General features: G+C 52.1%; 1 protein-coding gene across 1 annotated transcript in view; it reads left to right on the top strand.

The window, feature by feature from the left end:
• The window catches only part of HTRA1 (HtrA serine peptidase 1), a 57,677-nt gene extending 35,048 nt beyond the window's left edge, over positions 1–22,629 (top strand). The window contains exons 4-9 of the mRNA XM_079900286.1: positions 15,315–15,509; positions 16,538–16,570; positions 18,319–18,433; positions 18,997–19,054; positions 20,524–20,619; positions 21,917–22,629. Coding sequence (XP_079756412.1) covers positions 15,315–15,509; positions 16,538–16,570; positions 18,319–18,433; positions 18,997–19,054; positions 20,524–20,619; positions 21,917–22,085 — 666 coding nt within the window. The 3' untranslated portion in view covers positions 22,086–22,629. The remainder of the gene's footprint in view (positions 1–15,314; positions 15,510–16,537; positions 16,571–18,318; positions 18,434–18,996; positions 19,055–20,523; positions 20,620–21,916) is intronic.
• The last annotated feature ends 448 nt before the right edge of the window (positions 22,630–23,077 follow it).

Genomic DNA, 23,077 nt, shown 5'->3' with positions numbered 1-23,077 from the left:
TATTCTCCTGCCATCCCTGGCATGTCCCGGCTGGCTGTGAACCATCTCCCATCTCGACAGACCAGCTTTGTAAGGTGTTTCTGACCTGGCTCCTACTGTCCCCGGGAGGCTAGCCTTCCTGCCAGCAGCGCGCTATTTGAGATGCGTTTCTAGCCCAAGAAAAAGGAGCTTGAAAATTTAGAGTCGAGCTAACGTGGCCTTTCAAAATGGAATCGGAAATGAGAGGATATTAAATTGCAGACGCCCACACAAGAGACTGGTTTCCACTGACTAAACTACTTTTTTTTTGCTGATTGTGGTTGGAAGTGGAGAGAGTAAAAACATCTCTTCCAGCTCTTTCCATTTTGTTCCGTTAGTCTGATGATTGATTATTTAGGAGAGGGGGCCGCGGACTGGCTTGTAATCAGGCTCAGTTTGGAGAGCCTCTCACCTGGGTGAATACAGATGTGCCCGAGCACATGACAAATGTGCCGGCAGCGCTGGGGGTTGAGGTGAGCTTGCCTCGCGCTGTGTCGCCTCAGCAGCGAGAAACAGGGCAGGAAATCTCAGAGGAGGCAGAACAGAACCAACCAAAATTGGACTTGAGGGTCGAAGTCACTCCGAATGGCGCTTGCCGTGTGAGGTCAAGGCCCAGCCTCCCCAGGGCTATTTGCTAATAACCCAGTGGAACTGGTGTGACCGCCCCCCGCATACACGGGCCCAATGGTTAAGTTGGTGCCTTATACTCTGGTCTCATTTCCTCCCCCCAGCACGAGGATTTCACTTGAAGGGCTCTCCATTACTTAAACAGCCATCCTCCTTCCTGAGCATGCGATTCTTGCCACTTTTAATGAATGAAAATTACCATGGCCATCTGTTATCACTGCCCACTTTTCACCCACCCCGTCCCCCCTTCTTCTGGGAGCAGAGGCCAGCATCTCCTTCAGGGTCCATTTCTCCCCCACTGGAAAGTCTTGAAGGGACCACCAGTCATGACACCCCGCCCTCTGGGGCCAGGTGGACACGGGACCCATCAGACCGAGCAGATCCTCAGCTTGGAGCAGCGACTGAATGCCACCCACGGAAAAACAATATGGGGGAAGCTGGTGTAGCCTCTGCTGCCGGGACCCCGCTGCCCCCGGAGTTCCTGCCCTTTCTGAGCCTGATCTACCTACTTTCCCTTCCATTTTGCAAGCCCCACCTCACATCTTCCGTACACCTGCCTCGGCTTGAAGTTGCCAGAGACGTTTCTGGGCTTGCGACCAGAGGAATTTTTGCTTCTCACTGCCGAGCGGACACATGTGCTCTCACTTTCCCCGCTGAGTTTTGAGCCAGGAAGAACCTTTGGAAGAAAGCTCACTGGGCAGAGCAGCTGTCTTTCCCTGGTCTGCCGCTCCCACCAAGCTGGAGAAGGAGGATGTCCCCCAGCAGGCCCATCCCCTCCAACCACAGGCGGCCCGGATATCTCTTTCTGTGCTTCTGTCCTAGGATTTGCAGCTCCCCTTTCCTCAGGACCATGACTGGGACCAGCATTCATCAGGGGAGGGAATGCCAGCTGCAGGAAGGAAGGACAGTGTGCATGCAAACAGTTTAATAGAAAGCAGCTTGGAGGGCAGACTAGTTCAGCCTCACATAAAAACGGTTTCCAGATGTGTTGAACATGACACTGGCTGTGTCTGCAGAACATTTAAAAATTTCCTCCAAAGGCAGCATTTTGTCTCTGCAGTTTTTTTTGTTTTTTTTGGTGGTACGTGGGCCTCTCACTGTTGTGGCCTCTTCCATTGTGGAGCACAGGCTCCGGACGCGCAGACTCAGCGGCCGTGGCTCACGGGCCCAGCCGCTCCGCGGCATATGGGATCTTCCCGGACCGGGGCACGAACCCGTGTCCCCTGCATCGGCAGGCGGACTCTCAACCACTGCGCCACCAGGGAAGCCCTGCCTTTGCAGTTTTTTTGCTGAGTAGTTCAGGGCGAGAGAGAGAGAGAGAGAGAGAGAGAGAGAGAGAGAGAGAGAGAGAATACTTTAGGCCAGAGTGCAGGACAGAAATACCAGGGATGTACTGAAGAAGGTGAGAGAGGAAAGTTACTTTTGTCCCAGCTGCTTTTCCGCTGTGTTGATTAGAAAACAGGCAGGAGAAGGTCATCTGTCCTCCCGCCTTGATGATTGCAACTTTCAGATTGCGTCCTGTCTGCCCTGTGTAAACCCCTTCACACACTCTCTGTTCTTACAGAGAGATCGTAACTGCTTACAGGGCCTTGGAGGGCCACCCAGCCCGACGGGCGCCCCACTCTACCCCGCACTCCTCCCTCTGCCCCTCCCCCTCTCTGCTACCCCCCACCCCCCATGCAGGGCTGTTCTCCTGGGGCCTCGGCCTTCCCTCCCTGGGGTGTCCCCATCCAGCTCCTCCACAGGTGACCTTCCTTGTCCTTCAGGCCTTGGGTTAAATTCTGCCTCTGCCCCAGACGGCCCTTCCCTGACCCCCTACCCTGGGGAGCGCCCCACGTCCCAACCTCCCCTCGTCACTCTGGAGATGCATAGCCCCGGAGGTGATCACATTTCCTCGTTCATTTGTGCCTTCTCGCCCCCTCATCGTAACTCACGATGGTCTTATCTACTTGTGGATATCAGTTTCTCTCTGCTGCTGGAGTGTGAGGGGCACGCCTGTCTTAGTCCCTTGTGAGGAGGTGGAGGCTCAGCACCAGTGTCCTGGGTGTGAACCGCGAGCCCTCCGCTCAACGGCAGGCAAGGCCGGCTGCCCTGAGGGCTCGGGGAGCGGGGAGGCACTGGGGCGCCTGCAGTGATCCGCTGCCCCCTTTCCGGCGAGGAGGTGACCGCGCAGCAGGCTGACTGCAGGGCAGCAGCCCCCAGACTCCGAGGCCAGTTCTCATCTGATCCAACGGCTGCCTGGGGTTTGGACGGACGGCGTGTTGCTTTGCTGGGGCCCCCGTAGCTCTGCGGTCTGTGGTAACTCAGAGCCCTGGTGAGGTGGTGAGGTTTCCTGTGGGCGCTTCTACCCCCGACGCCAACACCCAGGGGAATATTTGGAAGCAAGCTTGTCGAGGCTTATGAAGTGGTTTTCTTCCCTCACTCCCAGACCTGCATCCGCCCTTGGCCACCTTTGGGCCAGATGCCACCTATGGCCCTGTTTGAAGTGGCTGAAGAGTGACAGCCCTGGGCACGGGGGCTGCTTTGTGGGCAGAGGGTCCTTCTCCTGCTGAGCGGGCTCTGGTCTCTCCACGCCTGTCTCCTGGAACGTGGCCTGCTTGCAGTGGATCTGCCCCAACTTCTCTGAGTGAGGAGGGTCCAGGCGGCCTGGGGACGATGGTGGGGGAGGGGAGTGGCGGGTGCCAGGTGTGACTCGTGCCCCTCCACTCCCCCACCCTGCGCCCAGCCTTCAGCCAGTTCCCCTCAGACAACCTGATTGTCGGAAGGCGCTGACTCAGCCGCCTGAGCTCATCCAAAAGTGGATCAGATAACACAGAGCCTGTGCTGGACCGGCTCCCCATCTTCTGGAGTCTGTCACTCATGCTTGTAAAGTAACCAAGAGCTGGAATGCTGCTTGCCCTACCATAGTTACCCTCGTATTTTGTTTCTGTGTTTTTCCATTTGAATTCTTTTCCCCACTCCCTCCGTCCTGGTTGTTTTGTGGTCTCTCCTCTTTTTCTCCCTGAACTGAGAGGCCTGCATTGCATTCGTTAAAGAGGCCCCAGACCCTGTCGATGTAACGAGGCTTCTGTTACCGTATTGATTTTTACCATTTTTAGGGGGATGCAGATCAGTGTTGCATTAGGTGATGTCAATCCAGACGCTGGCGGGGAAGCCGGCGTCTTTTGCGCTGGGCCAGCCTGTGTCCAGAGGCTCATGGGGACGAGGCTTCTCATTGTTCTGACTGCAGCTTCTCGTGGAATGAAAATATTTCAGTTCCCCAGACTATCAGAGCTGGAGCCCTTGTGTGTTCTCTGGCCCCATTTCAAGAGCTTAGTTGATTGTTAAGGAAATTCTTTGGCTATGTTTTTCTCTTAATATGGTAATGCTTTTTTTCACTTTGGCAGACACTCTTCAGGGTATTTGACCAAGACTCTTATTTATGGTTCTGACAAAGCAGCTGGGTTGTCGGGACTGAATTTGTAGATGCTTCATCGGGAATGTCCCCTTCAATGAGGAGGGAGGGCATGCGTTGTCAGTTTAGTGAGTGAGTAGCAGCGTGTTGGGGCCCAGGGTTGGCTAGCTGTGGCCTGCAGTCCAAATCCGGCCCTCCATCTGCTTTTGTAAATAAAGTTTTATTGAAACACAGCCATGCCCATTTGCTTATGTATCAGTAGAGTCTACAGCTGCTTTTGCTGGACGGCAGCAGAGTAGAGTAGTTGGGATGGAGACCACACGGCCCGTGAAGCCAAAAGTAGTTACTCTTTGGCCTTTCACAGAAAAAGTTTGCCAACCCCAGTGTGAGATGATTAACACCTTGTTCTAAAGGAGCAAAGTGTGCTTGGACCAAAATATACTCTTAAGACCCAAGTGAGGTGAAGCACGAGGTCACTACAGGGGAAAGGGCAGAGAAGCTGATCTCATTTGCTCTTGTGGGGACTGTGCTTCTTTGCTGAAGAAGATGCTTCGGTCTTGCTGGATTAAGCAGAGAGAGGCCTTAGTTTTGACCATTTCTCTGTAATATCGGTAGAGAGGAATTTTGTGAATTTGAAGATGTTTTCCAAATTATTATTCAATTTTAAATCCTAATGATCTTTTAAGGTCTTGTTGGTTCATTCTTTCAGTTATTCCTTATTCCTTCACAGAGTCCATAAATATTTATTGAGCATCTATTTGACCAAACACTGTGTTAGGTGCTGAGGATGTAACAGCAATGGGCAAAAGCCATGGAGCTTATGGTCTAGTGTGGGAAACAGGTAAACTGGAATAAATAGGGTCGTTGGGACAATGAAGGAACAGATAGAAGAAGCAGGAGAAGGCACTGGAGCTGGGGAGACCCTGAAGGTAGTATAGGCAGAGAAGCTTATCTGAGGAGGTAACATCCAAGCTGAGACGTGGAGGACAGACAGAGCCAGCCAAGGGGAAGAGCGGGGTACCTCGGGTCGCTTAGATTTCCTTTCTGCCCATCCTGAGGACCTGGACCTTCGGCCCAGTGCAAACTTATTTCCCAGTGAGTTTTTTAGAGGCCTCCGGAACACAAGCCAGTGCTTCTGGTTAGCCGGTGTCTCTGCATATTGTCCATGTATCTTATTGGCCTTGGTTCTTTGGGGTTCCCGATCGTACTCTGGAAAGCTCCAATTTCTTATGTAGTCAATCTCCTGAGAGTCTAGAAGTGCAAAGGGTTCAGAATGAGCTGGTCGCCTCTTATTCATGGCAGGATGCAGGCAGTTTCCCAAAACTGGTTTCCTAAAACCAACCACTTTCTATGGCAAGGCAGAAATAAGACATTCTGGTGAACTGAGGACTGATTATTCTAATAAATGTGCTAAGCAACAAGTCACTTTTGTTAAATAAGGCACCAGAATCTGATAACGAGAACATATGACTCAGGGTATTTCCCTTTTTGCTTTGGCTGCCAGGCAGCTCATAGAAACCATTGGCCCTGTGGCTAGAATACTTCCTATGCCACCATTTTATGTCATAAAGAGATATGAATTAACTCATTGTAGTAAGCCCTGTGTCATTGACCATCTCAAATTATTTTTATCTAGAGGAGGTTATACACCTTTAAGAATTTTTTAGAATAAATTTTACAAGAATGATATATCCTGCATATGGAGCCACATGAGCTCTGTGTGGTCATGGGTAATGGTCACTGTGCCCTCAATTCAGTTCAGCAGTTACCGAGTGGCTGCTATGTGTTGAGCACTGAACCTACCAGAGTGAGACCACAGCCCTTCCCTTTGCGGAGCTGGTGGGTATAAGTTGTCCCTTTACCCACCTGAGCCCTGAGCCTACTACCGTAAAGACGGCTGAAAACCAGGCTGCAACTGGAGTCCTTACCCAAACTGAAATGCCAGGCCCTGGCTAACCCCAGGGTTAGTCCAAATATTGGACTAATCCCAATTTTAAGATCCTAATGGATCTTTTAAGACCTGATTTGTTTATTTGTTCATATATTCACTTTCACATCCAATGATTTTCATAAATATTTATTGGCCAAACAACGCTGTAGCAGCAGTGGCTAACTTGAAGCCGCCAGATAAAAGTGGAGGGGTTGAGGGCTTCCCTGGTGGCGCAGTGGTTGGGAGTCCGCCTGCCGATGCGGGGGACGTGGGTTCGTGCCCTGGTCCGGGAGGATCCCGCATGCCGCGGAGCGGCTGGGCCCGTGGGCCATGGCCGCCGGGCCTGCGTGTCCGGAGCCTGTGCTCCATGGCGGGGGAGGCCACGGCAGTGAGAGGCCCGCCTACTGCAAAAAAAAAAAAAAAAGTGGAGGGGTTGATAGATGAGAAGACAAAAGTTACACTTGATGAGATGGTGTTTCTCCTACTCTCCATGCCACAAACTATATACAGTCACTGGCTGTCGGGCTCCCGTATAGAAATGTTGACATTTCTATACGGGAATATTTGAAATGCCAGTGTTTCTTGATGTAGCCTAAAGGAGTCTAGATATCACGGTGCTGTGCATAAACAGTGAGGGGGAAGTTTGCTTCATCAGCCCTTTCTCTATTTTGTTTTTTCGTAACCATCCTCTGTTCCTTTTCTCTCTTTCTCTCCATCTCCCCCACTTCTCTTGTCTGTCCCACCTGAACATCCCCCCACTCATCCCACCTCTTCCCCTCCTCCCCTCCCTGTATAGCAACTGTAATATGTCAATCTGGGGAAACGGACGGGGGTAACTTGATTACACGGTCCTTCCGAGTTCAGCGTGTGTTGTGATCTCGGTGCTGTGTAGCAGATCCTTCCTGGCCTGGCCTCCCGGCTCACCTGCGCACTGCAGCCGCCCTCTCTTGGTGGTACCCTTGACCTTGTCGTCACTGATAACCTCTCCGCTCTCTAATCTGAATGCCAAGCATCTCAGTCTTGGTTCACCTCCTCCTCCCCCGGCACAGCTGCTTTATGGGCATGTGACCTGTGCCCTTACAGCCCCTATGCTCAGAACGGAACCCCGCTTGAGGGTTTAATGCTCTGAGGTCTTTGTTTTAATTTTATCTTTGAATTTTGTGCTTTGTACGTGAAGTCTGATGAGACAGCGGAGTATGTGCTGGGGCTTAGAGCCTTGGCCTCCGCCCTGTTTCTTTTCCTGTTGCCTTCCTACCTCCCCAGGATGGGTTCTTGGCTTCCCCACTCCTCTGGCCCCTGGGACCTCGGACCCCGCACAGCAATCACTGCCACCCTCCTTCCCCCAGGGAGTACAGGCATGGGGTACATACACCCCACAGCATCTTGGGCAGCGGGTGGATGATGCCACAGGTCATTCTGCCGGCAGCGAGGCAGGGCTAAGCCTTTTCCACCCCATCCGGGTACCTAGTGCCTCCTGGTGCCGAAGGAAGTTGCAGTGCCCTTGGGGGTGGTCCATCCTCTGTGGGTTGGGGCAGTGAGCTCTTGGGATGGGGAGAGGCCTGGCTCTACTACCCTGTCGCTGCTCGGGCACAGTGCATGGGTCTGTCCAGTAGCTGGTGAGCAGAGCACTGAGTCTGAGTCTCCTGGGTCTGCACTCACCCCATGAAAATCTTTGTGCCCCAGGGAGCATGACACTGAACAGCAAATAAAAACATCGGGACAGATGAAGAGAGAGAGAGAATATAGAAGGGAAAAAAAAGCTTTATATTTTAGTACCTTTAATGGGACTTTTTATGCACTTTATGAACAAGGCGTCTCCATGTTTATTTTGTCCTGGGCCCTGCAAATTATGTAGCAGATCTGTGGTTCATCTGGGTCCACCCATCTGCTCACATTCCCCTGTCCCTCAGCCCCTTGTGGGCTCACTTCCCTCCTTCCCCAGGCGGGATCCCTGTGTCTCAGGCAAGTCTTAGCTGCTAACATCCCCCTGAACTCTGTGGTCTAGTTTGCTGTTCCTTAGGAAGCATGCAAGTTCATTGGCACTGCTTCTTGCTGTGTATGGGGGTCGCACACGGGAGATGTGCTCTTTTCCCCCATTGCCTATTTTTTTAAAGAAAATGAAAGGTTAGCATAACTGTTTCCAGAAGACACACTGAATCACTTAGTTGAGTCTCAGCCAGTTGCTGCAACATTAACCTTTGAAGCAAACTTCATCCAACACACAACACCAGCCTGCAAACCCCAGCCTCTTGAAAACAGTGTGCTGGGCAGCTGGTGGATACAGTGGCTTCTGCAGATTCAGCAACAAAAATGTTTTTGTAACAGGAGCAGTTTATACTTTGCAAGGAAGAGAAAGAAGTAGTTGACTTGTCTCATGAGGTTAAAAGAAAGTTGCCAATTTTTTTTTTAGTTTTATTTGTTCATTTTATTGCTCTTCTCTCCAAGCTTTAGTGAATGAGGTTGCAACGAGAGGAGCGCTCAAGGGCTTTTAGGCCAAACCCAGGGTGGCCAGAAGCTGAAATGTAGATGGGTCATTGTTTTTAGGTCCGCTCTAGATGATTTCTGGCTGAGCCAGCGTCTGGAGAATTCCAGGAATCCCCTTTCCTCTTGCGGCTGTAAGAGTTTGCAGGGATCATCTGACCTCTTTGCGAAGTTGTATGAAAAGAGATTTATTAAGGACTCTGGTGCTTGTTTTTTTTCTTTTTCAAAAAATAAATAAATTTATTTATTTGGGGCTGTGTTGGGTCTTCGTTGCTGCGCACGGGCTTTCTCTAGTTGTGGCGAGCGGGCACTGCTCTTCGATGCAGTGCGTGGGCTTCTCATTGTGGTGGCTTCTCTTTGTTGCGGAGCACGGGCTCTAGGTGCACAGGCTTCAGTTGTTGTGGCGTGTTGGGCTTCAGTAGTTGTGGCGTGTTGGGCTTCAGTAGTTGTGGCTCGTGGGCTCTAGAGCTCAGGCTCAGTAGCTGTGGCGCATGGGCTTAGTTGCTTTGCGGCATGTGGGATCTTCCCAGACCAGGGCTCGAACCCATGTCTCCTGCATTGGCAGGCGGATTCTTAACCACCGCGCCACCAGGGAAGTACGTCTGGTGCTTGTTTTGATCTCACCAATTTAACCATTGTCTGCTAATAGGTTTTTTTTTTTTTTTGAAATCTACCAGGTCTTCTGGAAAGATCCCTAATTGTCAGAGCTGGGATGACTTTGGACATCACCAGGCTCGACTCCCTTATTTTAGAAGTGATAAAACTGAGACCCAGAGAAGTCTGTCAAGTGGCCCAAGGTCAGAGTGAGTTAATACAGATGCCCTGCTCCCTGGGACTGTGTGCTCCCAGCGTACGTGGAGGCTGTGGTGGTGCTGTGTGTGTGTTTTGTCTGTGTCTTCCCTCTGCACCACCCTTTGTGGATGCTGGAGGATACGCCCATAGCAAGTCATCAGCCAGGGCCCTTACTCAGCACAGGCCTTTTCTTCCCTGTGGGAATCAGCAGTTGTGATGCCCCTTCAGGGGGAGCCCAGGCCACACGGCGAGCCCGTGAAGCAGGCAGTGCCACACAGCAGGGGCTTGTCTGAGGGTACCACCGTGGCCTGGGCCCTCGCCCTGAGGACGTGTGACCTTGGCTTCCTCTGGCTGTGGCCTCTGCTCTGCTTCCCTTCAGCTCCTGGCCCTGTTGTGTGTCATGTCTGCTCCCGTCTCCTGCCCTGCCCCGTGGCAAGCTCTGGCACAGAGAGGCTCTTCTTTGGTGGCCGGCTGTGCACCCTGAGCATCTGGGCGGTGAGCACTGCTGAGAACACCTGGGCTCTCAGTACCACCACCACCAGCTGCAGGACCGTCGGTCCCCTGGTGAGCGGAATGGGCACTATGCCCGTCCCATCTGCTCATGGGACAGAGCACAAGGCGTGTAGGGCATGCGAATAAGAGGGAGGCTTGTCTACACTGACGAGGCTCTGCTCGGACCACTTGTATTTCACGCTGGCTGCCCTAGACATGTGTGGCCATTGCTCTCCTCTGAAGCGGACTTCTCCTCTTTCTGCCCTCTGCCAAAAAAAGAAACCTGCATGAAGGAATGTACACCTACAGATGTTTCCAGACACGTATGAGCATCACCACTGTAAAAGGAGCCAGCTTTGGTGGACTCTGATGGTGGCCCAGCCCTGAGTTTGTTTTAGGTCCACTCCTGACCGCCCCCCGCATTCCTAACTCAGGCAAATCCTGAGAGTCTAAGGCAGTCACCAGGGCTATGATCCCCCCCCACCTAAGGGTGGTTGAGGATAACCTATGACCAGGCAGTGGCTGATGACCCACGAGGAAGAATGTGCTGGGCCCTTCTGGATTCTCAGCTCTTCTGAAGAGACACGCAAGGGAGAAAAGAGTCTGTTACTTCCAGTCGGCATTGCTCCATCTTTATGTCATGCCTGGAATGATGGTGGCCCTCCTGTGACCATGGGCCCAGGCTGCCGTTGATCAGACGGAAGGAAGGCAGGAGCTTCTCCTTGACTGACGTTGCCCTTGAGCCTTTGAAGAGAGCAGCCCTCTGCCATCGCGCCCGTGAGCAGGTGGATGTTCACTCCACTTTGCATTGGGTTTTTTGTTACTTGCAGCTGAAAAAAAAAAAACAAACGTAATTGATGCACCCAAATCATTTTTAGCGTTGATCTATATTTAGCCTTTATGGAAGATTCTAGGCTGAGCTGCCCTTGGGAAGGGAGGTGGATTTTATCTCTTTTTACTGCTGTGTGTTCTGCCGGCTTGTGTGTTTCCCTCCACCATCAGACAGTAAGCCTGGAGGGCACGGGTGGGTTTCACTGATCTTTCATGTTCCCTGTGCCAGGCCCGTCCTCAGTGAATGCTTGTTGAGAAAGTTCTCTTTCATGTAGGCAGCGTTTTGTGGGAGCGGTGATGCCAGGCCTGCTGGTTGTTGTCTGTTTGTTTGTTGGCATCTAAACGAACAGTAAGAGCCGCCTTTAATCATGCTACTCACCAGCCTCTTCCAGGTTTTAGCAGAGAATCTATCACGCCATTAGTATCCTGCCTACGGCTTGTAGTTAGTGATTTAACTCGGACGTAGAGCCCACACGCAGGACTCTTGACACCCTCGTCTGGGCTGTCTCCATCGGCCTGGCTGGCATGGCCGATGACCCGGTTGTTCTCGGGATCCGTGTTCCCTTCCAGCCCCTCTTGTTGACTCTGCTGTGAGGCCGGCATGTAGCACAAGTGAGTCACTTGCAAACCGAGGATGCTGTGCCTTTCAATGTGGACGTCCCCTCTGCCCCACTGGCCTCCCAGCTTCCTCCCTCTCATGAACAAGAGCATGACCTTGAGAACGGGCAGTGTGATGGCCTCACTTTGGGATGCCCCTCGTCCTGGAGGGATTGGGACAACGTGAGCTGCACGCTCTCCTGGTGGGGCCCGAGGGCTTCTGCCCCGCTCTGATCCGGAGCTCGGGGTTGAGCTTTTGCCACGTTCAAGCTCCCGATCCCGGCTTTGCTGTGTACCCGACTTGCATTTCACCCTCCCTCCCCGCCAGTGGTTGGAGAATCTGGAGACAAGGAACGGGAGCCTCACGCCCCAGTCTTCCTCCTTCCCACTCTGCTCCTCCCGGCTGCCAAGTGGAGGACGGGTGTCTGCGCCTTTACTTCGTAGGCGTGTTGCGAGGCTCCTGCGAGATGCTGAGATGTGGGCTGTTAGGAGAGGGTCGGGCATCTCCAAGATGGCCTGTGGCTGGGCCGCTTCACAGAGAGGCTCAGTGTCTGCTGCAGGGAGCCCGGAGCCGGCTTTGATGTGGGCGGCCTGGGAACCAGCCTGCGGACAGCAGCGCGGGGTTAAACCAGGAACGGGTGGCCCCAGGGTTTCCCATCCACAGGTCAAGGCCGAGGCGTGCCTTGGCGCTTCCAGCCGTATCTGCTTTTCGTCTCCCCCCGAGTCCCCCCATGGAGCGTGTGTCTAGACAGCTGTGGAATAAAACGCTCAGTTGCCGAATAGGAATTTGGCCAGCAGAGGCATAGCTGCGCCGAGCAGACAGGCCCAAGGTGAGGAGGGAGGATGAGGATGAGCCCCACTTGGGTCTGGAGCAGGCTGGAGAGCCTGACGCCTGTGCGGCCCGCTGGCACCTGCGGGAGACGGGAGCCAAATGGCCCCCAAAAGGCATTTTGACCTCATGAAGGCTGTAAATCTGGCCTGGCCCACGTCTCTGCTCCACGTCACTCTCTTGCAAAGATTTCTGCCTACAATTAGAATTCACATTAACACCTACAAGGAGTGAAGGTCTGGGAGGTGGGAGACCTGTTCTCTCGTTTAGCCAGGCTGCTCGTGAGCTGTGAGAAGTCACTCCCTCTCTGAGCCTCAGTTTCCACATCTGTAAGATGGGAAAAAACATGCCCTAACTGCCAAGGGGGTCATGAAAGTGCTGTGTCACTTGGGAGGTAAAATGTCACCTGTGTCATTCCTTTCACATCAGTCCAAGCTTCATAGTCTAAGGATTCCCCTTGATACGTGTCCACTTGCTTATTTCTGTCTTATGATTGTCCTTTAGAATCTAGGAGATGTTCGAGTGAATAAAAACTTAAACAAGGTGATACTTGGTGTCGCCATCAGTGCAGGTTTGGCTAAATGACCACTTGTGATCCGAATTTCTTCGCCTTGTGTTGAAGTGAGGATTGGTCCTCGGGGAGACTCTGGGCTCCTATCACTGGTGTCCACTTGTCCAAGCCTGCATGGTCACTACAGTGTGGTGACTTCACTGCGCTGGACCCAAGCTCATCCACAGGCTTCCCTGGGCCCCGTTACTGGCCACAGGCCTGTTCCTCCCCAGTGAGTGCAGCCAGCCGAGCGGCAGGCCCTGGGTGTTCTCCTTCCCTCCTGGGGGGTCTCTCCCCTCCGTCCTCACAGCTTCTGCTCCCCAAGAACAGGTGCCTCCTTTTCCCATCCCCTGGGCCTGAGCTCTGACTTGGAAGAGGGGAGTTCCAGGGAGCGCTGTCTTTGGGCCCCTCTGCCTTCTCAACCCCCTGAGACGCAGGGGCCTGGGTCTGGCCCCCTTCCTAGGGGCTGGAGGTGGAGGAACGGGGGCGGGCGGTGAGCAAATGCTAATGGAGACCCTCTGCAGTGAGTCCTGCCCTGTAACTTTCTGATGTGGTTCTCGGCTTGTGGCTGAGCTGATGTGGGCTGGGCCCGCCTTTCTGTGTTTGAACCTGAACTCTTGCCTTGAAGCTGGTGAAAAGCAACTGTAATCTTGGGCAGCCTGGCAAACCCAGCCCAGGAGCCTTCGCCACTGTGTCCCCTTGCCCACCCCCCAAGCCCAGCCCTGAAAGCAGTCCCTGGGCCCTGAAGGAGTGCTAGTGTCCCTGGCGGGCCTCCCCACAGTGGTCAGTGCTCATCACTGGCCCTGACTCCTGCCCACCCACCCGCTGTGGCTACTGGATGAAGTCATTCCTGGCAGGGGCGGCTGGCGCGGGCCCAGGGTAAACAGGCCACGCTGAGCTCATTGGCGTGCTTCTGGATGAGCTCGGGGAGTGGGGACTGCAGGCTGCCCCCTCCAGAGCAGTACCACACACGCCAGCCTCAGGCGACCGCAAGGGCAAAGTGTCACTGTCAGGGCAGGCCTGTGCCACCAGCCTCCTCCTAGTGGAGGGCTGGGTGACATGCGCTACTTTGTGGGAGTTTCGTTGGTGGGGTTTCCCGCATTGAGACTGCACAGACCCTGATACTAATAACAATAACCAACACCTCTGATGCTTACGTGTCCCAGTTACGTGGTGCTTAACTGAGCCAGGTGCTCTTCAAAGAGCCATTCTGGTCTCAAGTCGCTTAATTCTGACAACACACCAGTGAGATACGTGTGCCGCGTTATTCCCGTTTTCCAGGTGAGGACACTGAGGACCAGAGTGGCTGTAAGCTTGAGCCAGGATCTAATCAGGCCGCCTGGTCCCAGGTCCGTGCTCTTCACTGGGGCACTCTTCTAGGCTTCTCAGTACCTGTGATCTGAGGGGCATCCCTTCTCATGCAGCCCCTTAAAGTTTTAGGTCTTGGATCCCTTCTTCAATATCCCTTCTTCCTCCTTGAGTTCTCTGACCTAGCTTGTTCCTGACCAGCATCTTCCTTATTTGGGGTCACAGGGGGTTCTTTGTGACTCAGTGCTTTGTGGGGGGTGAGAGTCTGGGTTCGGGGTTGCACTTTTAAATCCCTGGCTGGTCTCAAGTCACCCAGTTGCTTGGAGTCTCAGTGTCTTCATCTGTCAAATGGGCTGAGTGATCTCCCCATCTCATCAGCTGGCGTCTGCTTCATCCCGGCGAAGGAAGTGCTAAGTAACCGCTGGTTTCCACCCCCTGCACCCTCCCAGCCTCCTCTCCTCTTTCCTTCTTTTTCGAGGTGGACGAACATGGGGACTCTTACCTCGCAATTAGCACCAGGCCTGGGCCAGCTCTTTGCTTTCTGGGCCGGTCCACACTGTTCAGAGCAGCTGCTCATTTTGTCTCAGGAAACAAAGGAGAACTCGGAGGTTTGCCTGGCTCCAGGGAGGAAGGGAGGGAGGAGAGCTTAGAGCCTTCTCAGATGGAAGCCCAGCTCAGCCCTAGTGACGAGAGCTGGCTTTATTTTGTCCAGTTTTGGTTTGAAGAGTAGTGTGGGGCTTCTGGCTCTGCCTGGCCCTCACAGGGCATCGGGGATCAACCAGCCTTTGTTGGGTTAATCAGCCCTCCAGGGACGGGAGCAGAGGTGGTTGATGCAAGACCTTTCCAGGCAAGGAGAGAGCCCACCTCTTGGGTCTTGGCGTCTCGGGGCCCTGGATGCCCTGTTGCCCCCGGCCCCACCCCTGCCCCTCCCCAGGACTGCATGTGCTTAGCACAGAGATGCACCGGACGGAGTCAGGGCAGCTGCAAGCCCACAGAGCCCCCGATTCTTCAGAACCCAGGAGGGACGAGCCTATGATAAGTGGCAGGGGGGTGGACTCTGGATCCTTCCCTGTGGCTCTCTAAGATGCTGCAGTCAGGCTTGCCCCCAGTCCTAAACCTGTCCCCCTCTGTCTCCTGGCCTCCGGATTTCAGAGCAAGTCTGTGCTGATAGCTTCAAGATGTGCTGAGACCCTGAGCTGGCCTCCAGTGTCCGTCCCACGTCTTCCTTGGCGTGTGGCAGCGGCAGTGCGCACTTGACTTGCAGCAGCTTACGAGGAGGCACTGATTATCCTGGGTGGGAGGGAAGATAGTCCTCAGCCGGGAAGGGATGCTAGGCCTGACCTCGGTTTCCTGCAAGGCCTGGTGGGTATGAGCGGTGTCCCTTACCTGGCGCTCCACGACATCTGTGCGTTTATCCGTCCTGTTCGCTTAACCAAATGCAGCAACGCCAACCTTGTGTTTCCAGGGAAAGCTGCCCGTGCTACTGCTTGGCCGCTCCTCGGAGCTGCGGCCTGGAGAGTTCGTGGTTGCCATTGGAAGCCCGTTTTCCCTTCAGAACACTGTCACCACTGGCATTGTCAGCACCACCCAGCGAGGAGGCAAAGAGCTGGGGCTCCGGAACTCGGACATGGACTACATCCAGACAGACGCCATCATCAACGTGAGCCCTCTCCGCTGCAGGGTTGCGTGGGCTTTTGGAAAGCTGGGCTGGGCTTAGGAACCAGGGCTGGAGTCAGGATCCTCAAGGTGCTTTCAAGGATCTCCTAAAGCAGATGAGGCAGAGGGCTGGTCCTCAGCCTGTTGGCAGTCTCCGGGGACTCCTGTGACGGGAACTTGAGATTTGCCAAAGTCTGCAGCCCGGAGGAGCTCTCCGTGCCCCCTGCCGCCCTGCCCCAGGGTCAGCCACCCCTGGCTGGAGCTGCTTGTTCAACTTTGTGGCAGGAGGGATGCTCACCTCAACACAGGCTCTGTAGCCCCGAGTTTGCATTGCCTTCTTGGGGGGAGCGGTCTGTGCATCAGACCGACCCATTCGATGTCTAATGAGGTCAAGGATTATCACACACAATCTCATCAATGGGATCTTTTTTAAGTCACAGTTTTCCACTTCAGCTGTTTCCCTATAGGATTAACGTTTCTAAAAAGCATTTCCCCCTACATCTATCTAATAAGTAAGAAACACAGTGTGTCTTGTGGACTCGCTGCGTCTGGTAGGCTTTATTCCCAAACTTTCTTGTGATCTTCATGAAGTAATGGAAATAGAGCAAGCCATGTGGATTTCCAGGCCAAGCAGCAAAGTACGGGGTCACATAGATGTAGCGGGGGCGGTTATGAAGATTTGAAATACTGTGGTACTGGAGCAAGTGGGCAGCCAGCCTATTGCCAAGACAAGGAAGATGTGTTGGGTGTTTTGGGAATTTGTAGTTGGCCTTTGGGAATTTGTAGTTGGCAAAAAAAAAAAAAATCCATCCATCTATCTACCTATCTATCTATATCTATCTATATCCCCTTTATGGCACGTCTAAAACTTTCTGAAAAATTTTTAAGGTCCTTTTTTTCCCAGCAAAATACTAGGTAGACAGGAACAAAACTCCGGCAAGAACTTGCACTCAGGGACCTGCCAGGCAGAGAACTAGATTGGACCATGTAATGACATAAACTCATAACCTTTTCGTTTTTGCTTAATTTCAGTATGGAAACTCCGGAGGCCCATTAGTAAACCTGGTAAGACCTTTAAAAAATCTATGTACATGTCTTTTTCTTCCTTTTGGTTTCTTTTCACACATGAACTTGCCAAAGCGCATTATCTAATTCTTTTAAAGTGAAATCTGTGACTGTACTGTACCTTGCAAATTACTCTTCTTATCTTTTCTGCAAAGAGTAAGGCATGATGGAGTTTGGATTGGAACTGCTATGCCAGCAGACATGCTTATGTTTCAAAGTTACAAGTAAAGACATTGGAATTCAGGTCCACTCCAGGAGTGGTTAAAGGAGTGGGTCTTTATTTTGAAGGTGTCAGCAGTTCTGGCCTGTCCCTACGCTGCCTAAGGAGCTGGCATGGCTCATCCACAGGGTTTGTCTTGGCCAGGGGCCCTCCTCTAAGGCCAGGCTGGAATGAGGAGTTACCCCGCTCACAAAGATGTCACCTAAGTTTATATTTTATTTAAGCAAAAAAGGGAAGCCTTAGAATCAGACAGTCAGAGCCAGGGTGCAGCTCAGGGTCACCCATCCCAACTCTCATTTACAGGTGAGGAAATCGAGGCCTTGTTTAGCAAAGCGCAGGATGGCAATGCCTTCTTGAGGTCCCTCTGAGTCGGGCTCAGCGCTACGGGAAATGTGCAAGAAGTGACTTAAACTCTCCTGGCAGTTTTCCGTTCTAAGTCCGAGTTGAACAACCCTTTAACAATAGTGTTCAGAATAATGGTTGGATGGTGTGAGGCAAGACTGCTATACCAGGATTGTTTCCTATGGTGTGGCGTTCACTGAACTGTGAATTTATCTTGAATTGAAGCACACCCTGTAGACTGGCTTCCTCCATGATTTAAAGCTAGTCTGTGACAAGCAGAGGCAGTGAGATGCGATTGTGAGCCCTCTGCCTCCCCAAAGTGCCCCGGAGTCAGCTTGGAAGTGAGGCTTTGTTTTGCTGATGATGAAGTCCGTCCGCCCTAAGCACTAAGGTTGTTTCTCCCTGACGTCAGCAGAGGAATCTTTTTTTTTTTTTTAATAAATTTATTTATTTATTATTTATTTTTGGCTGTGTTGGGTCTTCGTTGCTGCACACTGGCTTTCTCTAGTTGTGGCGAGCCGGGGCTACTCTTCGTTGCAGTGTGCAGATTCTCATTGCTGTGGCTTCTCTTGCTGCGGAGCACGGGCTCTAGGCACTCGGGCTTCAGTAGTTGTGGCACACGGGCTCAGTAGTTGTGGCTCGAGGGCTCTAGAGCTCAGGCTCAGTGGTTGTGGCGCACGGGCTTAGTTGCTCCGCGGCATGCGGGATCTTCCCAGACCAGGGTTCAAACCCGTGTCCTCTGCATTGGCAGGCGGATTCTTAACCACTGCACCACCAAGGAAGTCCCAGCAGAGGAATCTTAAGATCACTGGAAATGGGGGAAACAGGAAGGTGTGGACAGCCATAAAGGACTCTGGGGCTTTTGGAAGCATATTCCATGCCAAAGGAGCAAATGTGCATTTTGAAACTGTCTGTTGTGTCTGTTGCTATGCTTTCGGCGTGGTGATCACTCAGCTCTGAGTCGAGTGGGTGTCGATTCTTCCGTTGCTGAGATTGGCTTACGCTGCCCAAGTCAGGCCTCTCCCTCTACGACCCAGGAGCCCCCTCCCTCCAGCGCCCCCCACCTCACACATTTCTCTGAAGAAGCTCCAAGCCTCCTTTCTTGCAAATTCTCCACTCTCTATCGGTGCATATCTTCAGGCGAACCTTCATGGATTCAGTAAGCTGTTTCCATCTTGCTTTTCAGGATGGTGAAGTGATTGGAATTAACACACTGAAAGTGACAGCTGGTATCTCCTTTGCAATTCCATCTGATAAGATTAAAAAGTTCCTAACGGAATCCCACGACCGACAAGCCAAAGGTAGAGCACGTGCCCCGCGGGGACTTGGGTCGGGGAAAATGACACCCTGAAGGTCAGAAGGGAAAGGAACACACGCTATTAAGCCCGTGGTATTAGGTCATAGGTGTTGGACTATTTTCAACCTATGATCATGAATGTGTCACATGGTTCAATCTGGTATGTACCGGGCATGATCCTGGGTGATTTCTGTACATCATTCCACTTCATTATTCATTATGTCATTTAATTCCTTTGCGTGATCAGGTGGGAATTATTAGTCCCATCTTATGGATGAGAAAACTGAGATTCGTGGAGCTCATTCCTTCCACAAATGTTTATTGAACCTTCTGCTCAAGTCAGGCTGGGGGTTTGAGGCTCAACAGGGTCCCTTGCAGGTGTGATGTTTACCTTCTACCTGGGGAAGAGAGGAGGCAGGTAGGACCCCAGTCAGGATTTGAACCACAGGCCGAGCGCATCCCCCTATGGTCCTGACTCTACACAGCAAACTGGGGGATTGGACCCCATGGCTCGTGGTGTACCCGGCACAGCCACCAACTGGGCTGACCTTCTGTTGTCCTTTCCAGGCAAAGCCATCACCAAGAAGAAGTATATTGGCATCCGAATGATGTCACTGACATCCAGGTGGGTAACAGAATGTCTGTGTCTGTCTGTGTCTTAAATTTAAAACAAACCTGAACTTCAGGAGACTCTCACTGGCACCCCTAAAAGGGAAACCTTACTTTGCTTCAAGACAGCTCAGTTTCTGGTTACAGTTAAGTAACATTAGGAAAGAGAGGAGGACCGTTAGCCTTGGCCTCTTGTTTTATCCTTCATGTTTGTTTCTGGGTTCTGAGCAGGCCCTTCCTTCTGGAAGATTCCATTCTTCTTGGAAGGCAGGCCTGAAGAGCCGGGGTGTTCATCACTCCCCCATGCCTTCCTTTCACCGCTTGCTCTGTTGAAACTCACATTCCAGGAGTGCCCCGAACACCTCCCTCAGCCCCAGAGCGCCCTGCCTTTCCTTAGCTCTGCCGCCTGTGGGCTGAGGCTCCTGGAAACACCTCCCTCAGCCCCAGAGCGCCCTGCCTTTCCTCAGCTCTGCCGCCTGTGGCCTGAGGCTCCTGGAATGCCCGTCAGGCCCAGCATGACTGATGGGCTTGTTTTTCCCGAGCTGGTGGAAGTTGTGGTATGTGGCTGCCGGACTCATAACGTACTGGTATTTTAACCTTGATGAAAACATCTGGTGTAATCGTAGGAGTCCTGGTACCTAAGGGCTCGCTTGAAACTCTTGTAGGTAAAGTTGGCAAGGAGCAGAACATATTGATATAAATATTAATGTATTAATTATTGTAGTTAATTAGCTATTAATTGTGAACACATGTAATAAATGGTGGTACCTTTCTCAGCTGGCTTGCCAAGACTGAAACGTGCATCAGGTCTTGTTTGGGAACTCTGAGAGGTGAAGGCGTAAGGAAGGAATACGGGCCCTGGGGTCCAGCTTCCTGGGTTCTTGTCCCAGCTCTACTGTTTCCTGGCTTGTGACCTTGGGATGACTTGACCCCTGAGTGCCTCAATTTCCTCCTCTCCGGAATGAGGCTAACTGTGCAGGCGTGTTGGTGTGTGGCGAGGACTGAGTGATTTCATGTGTATCAAAGCTTGGATGAATGGGTGGTGGCAGTGGTCACTAGCCACGGCGACCCCGCCCACTATTTCTCACGTGCTTGGCACTGGGCCAGGTGCTGGACCTAGATGGTCTCATCGGGTCCTCACGACAACCCCATGTCGTTATCCCTGTTTTACAGGTGAGAAAACTAAGGCACAGAGAGGTTAAGCAACCGCCCAAGATCACACAGTCAGGAAGCGGCAGAGCTGGGACTCCAAAGCAGGCCGACCACTATACTGTACTGACTCCTCAAGTGGTAGCTACTATCAATTAATAATAATGATGATAAAACACTTCCCTTGCTGTTATCCAGTAACTCTAGGAAATAGGCAATTTGAAGCAGAATCAAAATCCCTGGAGGAATTTTACGTTAGAATCAGGGAAGGAGGAGAAGCCGGGCAGGAGCCCCGTTGTTACCTAACAGTAATACGGGTATGTTTGTCCTGATCAGCAAAGCCAAGGAGCTGAAGGATCGCCACCGAGACTTCCCAGATGTGCTTTCAGGAGCGTATATTATCGAAGTCATTCCTGATACCCCCGCAGAAGCGTGAGTGAGAATGATTTTCCCTTTTCCTAATACCCTTGTGTTTCCTGAAGGTAGGGGGCAGGGGGCTGTTCTTTTCGTATTAGCTCAGGTGATTGTGAGAATCCTTGACAAAATTGTCGGACGTCCCTGGTCGACTCTGCCAGTCAGGACTTCCAACCTGGTTCAGCTCAGGACTCGTCAGCAAAAGGTTGCTTCCTATCTTCAAAAGTCCTCTTGAGGAGGGGTATCAGATGGAAAGAGTGATGTCGGACTTGTTATGAGTCTCCAGAACAGGCCTGGCTGGGGAAAGAGGCTTGAAGGAGCCATGTCCCGGAGACCTCGAGCAGCGGTCCTGTCCTAGGCTGCTGGAGGCGTCTCCTCCTGAAGCCTTCGCTAATGATGTCTGTTATCAGTCAGGCCTTACTTATCCACACCTCTAGAAAAATAACCCAGGGGACGTCAAAATAACATGAAAAGAAGTAGGTCAACTAACAATCAGGGTCTGTTACCTGTATCGACGAAATATCCAGAGAGAGGTGCTAGACCAGGGAGGGGCCAGCCCACTGTTTCCTGGGAACCAGCTCTGGAAGAATAGATTTTGCATTTTTAAGTGGTTGAAAAAATTTAAATGAGAACACATGAAAGTGATGTGAAATTCAAATTCCAGTGTTATGTAAATGAAGTTTTACTGGGTCACGGCCATGCCCAATAGATTATATATTGTCTATGGTGGCTTTTGGACTACCACGGCGGCGTTGAGTTGTTGTGATGGAGACCATCTGGCCTGCAAAGCCTAAAATATTTCCTATCTGGCCATGTACAGAAAAAGTTCGCTGACTCCTGTGCTAGACCATTAAGAACCATAACCGCTTATTGGACACTGTCATATAGAAGAGCTACAGTCCCAGCAACAGCACAAAGCAGGCGTCTCACAGTAGAGCCATCAACCCATCCCCGTAGGAGCTGCTCTCTGAGTTGTAACACCCATTACAAGCAAGTTGGCCACGGTCCTGGTACATGGTAGATGGTACATCCTCATCTCCTTTGGAGTCCATCTATGATAAGATCATACAAGTGCTGGTAGGCATTTCTACAATGGACATGATTGATGATGTGGCCTAAAAACCTCAAAAGGAAGTAACGCAACCCATGGGTGGTTTAAGCCAGTCTCACATAAGTTAACTATTACCCCACCCTGTTTGCTCTGGGCTTTTAGGTCCTAAACTGTGCCTCTGTTGATGTACAGTTGATCACCTTTCGTGGCAGTTAGACCAGGAGGAATGGAAACATTACAATCGCATTTCCCTTTGTGTTGCAGTGGTGGGCTCAAGGAAAATGATGTCATCATTAGCATCAATGGACAGTCCGTGGTCTCCGCCAACGACGTCAGCGACGTCATTAAGAAGGAAAGCACCCTGAACATGGTTGTCCGCAGGGGCAATGAAGACATTATGATCACCGTGATTCCCGAAGAAATCGACCCGTAGGCAGAGGCATGAGCTGGACTTCATGTTTCCCTTAAAGACTCTCCAGTGGACGATGCATGATGCCTCTGGGCTGGTGGCACTGGATGCCCAAGACTTTTGTCCGCCATGTTGCTTGTTCAGCAGAAACACTGGCCAGCAGAATCCTTCTTGATAGGTCGTAGGCAAAGCCAGTGTAACGTTGTAAACCCGCAGGCAGAAGCTCGCCCTTCTGTATCGTATGTACGCAGCGTGCTTTTTCTTGCCAGCTTGGACTGCTCCTGCTTGGACAGTCGACGTTTGTCTCCTTCTTTAACCGAGTCATCATCTTAGTCTAGCTAAGCCTGTTGCTATAACGTGTAGGTAAGAGGAAGGTCCCACGGGAGCCAGGATGGTACCAGGCGTGCTTATGCTTTCCTCCTAGTCAGCATCCAGAGGAGGGAGGTGCCGAGACCACGGGAGGGTGAACGCTGGCTTCCAAAATGGCCAAAGTTGCCTCTTTTAGGAACCTCTTCAGAACTGGGAGCACAGTGACTTGGAGTTTGAGCTATTAAAATACTTCTTCATACTTTGCTTTCTGGCGTCCTTCTTTGCTGGGAACGGCTGGTTGGAGTCTCTTTGAATTGATTATAATGTCAACGGCCTGCTCGTTGCACCACGTTTTCCCTGCTGTTGAGCTTGAGGTCGCACCAGTTATTTCAGAATCATCCCGGGGGTTTACCGGTGCTATGAACACTGTGCCTGGCCACCCTGGCTTCGTGAAAGCGGCCTGAGGTCAGTTGCCCTTGAACCTGGAGCTTTTCAAACTAAAGAGAGGCTGTTAACTCCACACACCGTGCAGTAAGTCAGCAAAGATTTTCTGGACCTCTGCTGTGTGCCAGGCAAGGCACAGGGCCGAGGGTAGAGGGGTGAATGCAGAGTGGGACCCCAGAGCTTCCATTGAGAAACTAGGTCTCTTTCTGAAAGGAAGATGGTTCAGGAGACCAGGATGCGACCCAAGAACAGTCCTGAGTCTT

Source organism: Stenella coeruleoalba, assembly GCF_951394435.1.
Source record: "Stenella coeruleoalba genome assembly, chromosome: 16".
NCBI classification, from domain to species: Eukaryota; Metazoa; Chordata; class Mammalia; order Artiodactyla; family Delphinidae; genus Stenella; species Stenella coeruleoalba.
Note: the sequence above shows the minus strand (reverse complement) of the source record. Positions and strands in the feature narration are given on the sequence as shown.